Below are 7,269 nucleotides of genomic sequence, written 5' to 3' on the forward strand. Positions count from 1 at the left end.
GACATTTTTCCTCAGCTTGTCTTTGTTTCCTCTTTCTCATTGGCCCAGAGGCAGGCAGCGACAGACAGAGGGTTATAAATCCAGAGAGAGGACGAGCCCAGGCGTCCTGGGCTCATCTCAGGATCTAATAACTTCATGTTCCTCAGTGCCTCATCTTTCCCTTCCCTACCTCCCCACCCTGCACAAACGACAAGATTGCTCCACTGTGGAGAATTAAGCAGTGTCTAGCCTATAGATCTGTGCTTCCTAACCTGAGGGCGGTTTTGCCCTCTAGTGAGCACTTGGCAATGTGTACAGACTTTATTTCTGTTGCCACAACCTAGAGGGGGAAGGGTGCTACCAGCATCTAGTGGGTAGAGGCCAGGAATGTTGCTAAATATCCTACAATGCACAGGACAGACCCCACAACAAAAGATTATATGCCCCCAAATGTCAGTCAATAGTGCTGAGGCTGCCCCTACCCCCAAGGCCTGGTTTCCTCATGTCCTAGCCCCACCCCCACTCGTGCTCTCTCATCCTGTCTCTAAAGACAGGTGACAGGTGACTGACTTGGCCTGGCTGATGGAAGGTCAGGTCATGATCCCCTCCAGCGCTAGACAATATCTCAAAACTGGCTGTCTCCCAGGGACTCCTCACCATGTTACGGCATCTATGGGAAGTTGAGCCCTTCAGGTACAGGTGCTGCTAGTGTGCCGCCACCTGAAGCCTGTCACCCTCTCCAGCTCCCCAAGTCTCTGCTGAGTCACCTGGAACAGGAGGCAGTGAGCCTGCTGTCATGACAACTCTGGTTTCTTTGCTGTCATGACAACAGCAGACTGCGTCAATAGTGCTCCGTGGACACTGAACTCCCCCCCCTTTTTTTGACAGAAGACAGTAATGAAAAATGACAGGCAAGAGGCAAGGCCCATGCCTCAGACACACGCTTGGGTAGTGCAGGAGCATGGAGGGGCTCGGGCCGGGATTAATGGTCCTGGCAGAGCCTGAGCAGGAATGAACAGCAGCAGCTGTGTCCCCCACACTGCGCCAGCCTCTGCCGTGTGGGCTTCCCGCCTCTTCTCATCATTAGATGCTCTCTAGGCCTACTCTTGCTGTTTATAAAAAGCCTGGACACCAACCACGCAGATGGCTGCCCAACACATGCACAGCCTTGGCTTGGAGCCCCAAGGAACGCGGGCAATTCCAGAAAGGGAAGGGACAGGTTGGAGTCGGGGTGCAGGACAGTGTGCTCTCTGCCTTTTAAGCAAAGGTTATCACCAGCTAAACTTAGCCACAGACTTTTCAGCTAGAAAAGGGGGTTGGCGTCAGGTTACGCTGGGCCAGCAGAGGCCCCAGATTGCCCATCCCCCGGCACCTGCTGATGGGCAATGTCCATTTTGCCCCACCCCCTTCTAAATCCTCATTCCTTTCAAGTGCTCAGAACCAGCAGCCCTCCATCTAAAGCTCCAAAACCTGGCAGAGGCGGGGTTCCTGACCCCCTGGGAGGGGAATGGATCCCTTCCTCTACCTTGTGTGTGGGAAGGGGCTGGGGGCCTGTGTGTGCACCACCATGTGCCCAAGACCTCCCAATCTTTCCTATCTTCTGGACTCCTCACCCTGCCCCCAACATCCCCTGGGCGCAGCCAGTGAAGGGGAGTCCCTGGCTACCGGGCTGGCCAGCACGTCCCAGGATGGGGAGGGACTTCCTCCCTCACGTCCGGCGCTCTGCCCTGAGCTGAAGGGGGATGAAAGGAGCATTGTCTCCCAGCCGAAGCGGTGCAGCCCTCAGGTTTCCCAGGAGCGACTTTGTGGGAGGCTCCCAGCAGTGATCCCATCCTCCCTCTGGGGCCTCAGCCAGGCCTGGGGGGACAGCCTCTGGTGCACAAAAGGCGGTTTGTTGCCCCAATTATCAGGTCTCCAGGCTAAGCTGCAGGACAGCTTGACCTTCAGTGCAGAAACCCTTCTCAACCTCCGGCCCCTCCAGGCCCCACTGCCGTGCCCGGCCCAGGCCCCCAGCCCAGAGAGGCCAGGAGCCAGGGGATGGGGAGGAAGAAGGGGGGCAGAAAAGGGCCCGGCAAGAGGCGCAATGGCCCCTCCCCGGCCTTTTTCTCTGCTGTTCCTGTGTCACTACCGAAGAATCTCGAGAAGTCCCTCAGCCTTCCCGCCTCTCATCCTTTGAAAGAAAGGGAACGAAGTGGCGGCGTGCAGCCGCCCGCCGCCCGGGGCTCCGGCTCCAATTCCCCATCCCACCAGCTCGTAGTCCTCCCGTTTCATCCGTGCGGCAACATTAACTCCTCTGGCTCCTGGAAGTCCTCAGTTCTCACCATAGCCCCGATCCTCGAGTCCATCGTCTCCGGCATGCCCACAGGCACGTCCTCGGCACCACCACCCATCATTTGCTCCCTAAGGTCACGCTCAGTCCCCTCCCCTTCTCAGTCCCTAGCCCACACGCGCGGGGCGTGAACGGCCGAAGAACCAGGTGGGTCCAAAAGGAAAAAGAGGGGCCCGGCTACTCGGGGATTTACGGGCGCACGTAGCTCAGGCCTCCGCGCCCTTGGGCTGGGACTGGGCGAACGGGCGGGAGGCGGCCGCGTCACTCATGGCCCCGCCGCGCCCCTTTCTTATAAATTGCGACTGCAGCCACCCCCCTGCGCTCTCTGCTCCTCCCGTTCGACAGACAGCCGCGTCTTCCTGCGCAGTACCAGGTAAAAGCAGGCAGGCTCCACGAAGGGTTAGGGGACGTTCCGAAGAGGCCAGGGGCGCGCGGGGGCCGGGGACGCCGCAGGGGTCTGCCGGGCGGGGTCTGCCGGGCGTCAGGCGCCACAGAGCAGCGACTGAGGGGGACGTGCGGAGGCGCCGGGAAGGGATGGTGGCCGGGGGGAGGGGAGGGAGAGAGCCGGCCGCACTCCCGCCGTCTCGCGCCCGGCCCTCTGATGCTCACCCTCCTTCTCCGCAGCACGACCCTGAGACACGATGGTGAAGGTCGGAGTGAACGGGTGAGTTAGGGGTGGGTGCCCCCCAATTGCGTCTGCAGGTCTTGTCCTTCCAGGACCTCTGCAAGCGTTGGGGGGACGTGGAGGAATGATTGTACCGCCCCGCAAGGAGAACTCAAGGTCAGAGCTCTGACCTGGTGGAGCTCTGAGAACCTCGTGTCCTCCAACCAGCGCAGATAAGCAGCATAGTCCCCAGTTCTGGCTCTGGACCCCATCCCCTCAGTCCCCTAGCTGGGGTTTTCCTTTCGCGCCCTTCGGGGTCACGTGCTGAAGAGGAGTGCTCCCCTCCCCCCAGCCTCCTTCGTCCCCACCTGGCCGCACAACTGGGGGGATGCTGGAGGCAGCGCCGTGAGCTCACGCGGCTGGGAGGGCACCTTTGCGTAACCCAGCCGCCATGTTGCAACTGGGAAGGAAATGAATGAACCGCCGTTAGGAAACCTACCTTAGCTCTCCAGTCTGCCTCCTCCCTTGCCTTTGACTAATCCTCCTCCTGCCTCAGTGGGGTGGAGTCGCCTTTATTCCGTAAACCTGGTGAGGCAAGGCTTTCCCGGGCTGCTCTTCAAAGAACGGGCCTTCGGAACTCGGACCACCTTTAACCCGTCAGCCAGATTTCCCCTGGGGATGATGCTTTTCCTAGCTGATTCTCTGATGAATCACCAATGTGGCATTATGGGGGTCCTCTGTGTTTTTCCGTTTTTTCCTTTCCGTGACGGTGTGGTAGCTGTGGCTTAATGCCACGCTGGGGGAGCTGAGTCATGGTAGTTACAGATTTTCTACCGTAAAATGGCTCCGGTGGCAGCAGCCCCTCCACACCATCTCCCCTCAAAGGAAGTTCCTTCTTTCCATCCATGCCTGGAGCTGACCCCACCCTAAGGGCCACCCTGTAAAGGTCACTGGGAAGATTAGGTGTCCAGGAGCCTTGGGAACCCTGCCCTTCTCCCCAGTCCATCTTCCAGAAACCAGATCCCAACTCTACCCTAATCGGGCGTTAAATATAGCACCTGACCTTTCTGCAGCTGGAGGCCTGGCTTCTGCTCTCCTACCTCCTTCGCCCCACACACATCTGTTGCTCCTGTTCCTGATTTTTGGAAGAGAGTTAGGGAGGACACGTAGCTTAACAATTAGAACCTTGGAATTAGAGGGTTGAGAAATGAGTCATTTCCCCGGTCACCTTCCCTTTTGTAGGAGGGACTTGGAAGGGCTTTCCCCGTCCGGTTGACTTCTGACCTTTGCTCTTGCCCTTTGAGCTTGGTGATGCTGACTGTACTAGCCTTTGCTTCCTAGGGTGTGCATCCTAAAGCTGGGCCAGACAGGAGCAAGCATTTTTCCGGGCACAGAGTGGGGGTGGCAGTAGCAGTGACCCACACTGTCACTTCGTGAGAGATTTCAGATGACTAGGGGGTTGGACAACTCTGAGCCTAATCACCTCTTGGGCAGGATAGGAGCCTTCACTTTGTGGCCATGCTGTAAAGCCAGGGTGGCCTGGCAGACTTGCTGGAGGAAGGTAAATTAGCCTTTTTTGGGGCTTTCTGGTGGCAGGGAAGTACCATCTCCCCTCGGAAAGGATGAGTGGGCCACAGGCTGCTTACATACCCAAAATTCTCGACTCCCTCCTTATGCCCTCTCGCCTCTTCACTCCCTCAGATTTGGCCGTATTGGACGCCTGGTCACCAGGGCTGCTTTTAACTCTGGCAAAGTAGATATTGTCGCCATCAATGACCCCTTCATTGACCTCAACTACATGGTGAGTGTTGCCCATCCTGCTGGTGTGGGAAGCAGAGGCTGGCTGATGTGCGGCCCCCTGATGCCCTCACTTGTCCCTCCAGGTCTACATGTTCCAGTATGATTCCACCCATGGCAAGTTCAAAGGCACAGTCAAGGCTGAGAATGGGAAGCTTGTCATCAATGGAAAGTCCATTACCATCTTCCAGGAGTAAGTGTGGAAGACAGAAGAGGGAGAAATTTACTTTGGCATGGGTGTTAGGATGGCGTGGCCACCTTGGATACATGGTACCTCGTGTCCTGAACTTTGTCTTGTCTTCCCTTCTAGGCGAGATCCCGCCAACATCAAATGGGGTGATGCTGGTGCTGAGTATGTTGTGGAGTCCACTGGGGTCTTCACTACCTTGGAGAAGGCAGGGGTGAGTGGCAGGGAGGCTACAGCTAACGGGAATTGACCGTGGGCTTCGGGGGAAGCTGCCTCAGACCAGGAAAGGCAGAGCCTGGGGCTATCTGTAACTCCTTCGCTGCAGGCCCACTTGAAGGGTGGAGCCAAGAGGGTCATCATCTCTGCCCCTTCTGCGGATGCCCCCATGTTTGTGATGGGTGTGAACCATGAGAAGTATGACAAGTCCCTCAAGATTGTCAGGTGAGCATGGCGGGGGGTGGAGAAGTTGTCGGATAGTACTGTGTGTTACGGGAGGGACATGCTTGCCCCTGACTCACCTCCCACTTTTCAGCAACGCGTCCTGTACCACCAACTGCTTGGCCCCCCTGGCCAAGGTCATCCATGACAACTTCGGCATCGTGGAGGGACTCATGGTAAGAGCGATGGGGAAAGTGACCAGAGCACGTTCATTTCTCACCCAGGATCAGCTCCTCTGCCCTCCTTAGAGCATAGCCCTGGGGCGTGGGGGCTGTGGAGTATTTGGGTCCTTGGGATTGGCTTAGGTCACTGCATCTCTTAATTTCTCCCAAAGGTGAGGAGGGAGGTTGAAGGGTGGGTGATGTGCAATATGCAGGGCTTTCACCCCCTCCTCCATGTTTCCAGACCACAGTCCATGCCATCACTGCCACCCAGAAGACCGTGGATGGTCCCTCTGGGAAGCTGTGGCGTGATGGCCGAGGGGCTGCTCAGAACATCATCCCTGCTTCTACTGGCGCTGCTAAGGCTGTGGGCAAGGTCATTCCTGAGCTCAATGGGTAAGGCTTTGTGCTGCTTTTCTGCCCCGGGGACCTGGGCAACCAGGAGCTGGTACTGACCCCACTTCCCTGTCCATAGAAAGCTCACTGGCATGGCCTTCCGCGTCCCTACCCCCAATGTGTCGGTTGTGGATCTGACCTGCCGCCTGGAGAAAGCTGTAAGTATGGGTTGGAACAGTGTTGGTGGGCTGAGGGCTTGTCGCTGGTAAAATGGTGGCAAGATTGGAACTTGAATAACCATGTTGTTTGTACCTTGTTAGGCCAAATACGATGACATCAAGAAAGTGGTGAAGCAGGCATCGGACGGTCCCCTCAAGGGCATCCTGGGCTACACTGAGGACCAGGTACTGACAGGACAGGGAGATTGGTGTCCACACGGGTCAACTCAGCAAGACTGAGTTCCCATGCATGGCCTTCTTTTCCTTTCCCCAGGTTGTTTCCTGCGACTTTAACAGTGATACCCACTCTTCCACCTTTGATGCTGGGGCTGGCATTGCCCTCAACGACCACTTTGTCAAGCTCATTTCCTGGTATGGGGCCTGCGGGGCAGGGGGTGAGGGAGCAGCACAGAGGGACAATGTTTGAAAATCTGATTGTGGGTCTGGCGCCCTCTGGTGGCTAGCCCAGAAAAATAGTCCTTACCTACTCATCTCTTTCCAGGTACGACAATGAATTTGGCTACAGCAACAGGGTGGTGGACCTCATGGCCTACATGGCCTCCAAGGAGTAAGAACCCCCTGGACCATCAGCCCCAGCAAGAGGAAGAGAGGCCCTCGACTACTGGGGAGTCCTTTTCCCAAACTGATCCCCCAACACACTGAGAATCTCCTAACCTCGTCTCCCTCCCAAAGCCCCTAAAGGGAAGGGGCTGAGGAAGCCCAGCCTTGTCATGCACCATCAATAAAGTTCACTGTACCCAGCCAACTTTTTGCTTTGTCTTATTCCAGGGTCTAGAATGAAGGGGAGGGAAGCTGGGCTGGTACCAGGTAAAACAGCTCTTAAGAGTCGCCAAAGAAGGGCTTTCCTTACCCCAACTAGGCATGACCTCCATGGTAGGTTTAGAGCTGGCCTAACAGAAAGCATTCCTTAGAAATGTGTGCCCAGACTCTCGCTTTGGCTATCTCACAACATGGCCACTTCAGAGGACCAGGCAGGCCTCTTTCTCACCAAATTCCAGCCCAGATTAGGTCGGCTGTATACACACTTAGAATTTCACCCAATAAGCAGTACGCACGACATACAGTAAATCTGGAAAATAAGAGTCATGCCCACCTGTGCTTTCGGGGAGGTGTTAGGATGACTATTCCCATCCTCTGGGTGTGGCACATGGGCTTAGGGTAGCACAGCTTTGGTGCCCACTACCTGGGTTGAGACCCTG

The 7,269-nt window shown here is 56.6% G+C and overlaps 1 protein-coding gene across 1 annotated transcript; it reads left to right on the plus strand.

The window, feature by feature from the left end:
- The first annotated feature begins 2,597 nt into the window (after window positions 1–2,597).
- On the plus strand, window positions 2,598–6,815 carry GAPDH (glyceraldehyde-3-phosphate dehydrogenase). Its single transcript, XM_033118355.1, has 12 exons — window positions 2,598–2,681; window positions 2,933–2,972; window positions 4,614–4,713; window positions 4,796–4,902; window positions 5,020–5,110; window positions 5,222–5,337; window positions 5,429–5,510; window positions 5,740–5,891; window positions 5,971–6,049; window positions 6,152–6,235; window positions 6,324–6,421; window positions 6,552–6,815. The coding sequence occupies exons 2-12, from the start codon at window positions 2,950–2,952 to the stop codon at window positions 6,619–6,621; spliced, it is 1,002 nt and encodes a 333-aa protein (XP_032974246.1). The 5' UTR covers window positions 2,598–2,681; window positions 2,933–2,949; the 3' UTR covers window positions 6,622–6,815.
- The last annotated feature ends 454 nt before the right edge of the window (window positions 6,816–7,269 follow it).

This window comes from Rhinolophus ferrumequinum, chromosome 10 (genome assembly GCF_004115265.2).
Source record: "Rhinolophus ferrumequinum isolate MPI-CBG mRhiFer1 chromosome 10, mRhiFer1_v1.p, whole genome shotgun sequence".
NCBI classification, from domain to species: Eukaryota; Metazoa; Chordata; class Mammalia; order Chiroptera; family Rhinolophidae; genus Rhinolophus; species Rhinolophus ferrumequinum.

Coding starts and splice junctions, on each gene's coding strand:
- GAPDH (XM_033118355.1), top strand. CDS start 2,950: ATGGTGAAGGTCGGAGTGAACGG. Junction 5,111..5,221: donor CTACCTTGGAGAAGGCAGGG/GTGAGTGGCAGG, acceptor CCTTCGCTGCAG/GCCCACTTGAAGGGTGGAGC. Junction 6,050..6,151: donor CCTGCCGCCTGGAGAAAGCT/GTAAGTATGGGT, acceptor GTACCTTGTTAG/GCCAAATACGATGACATCAA.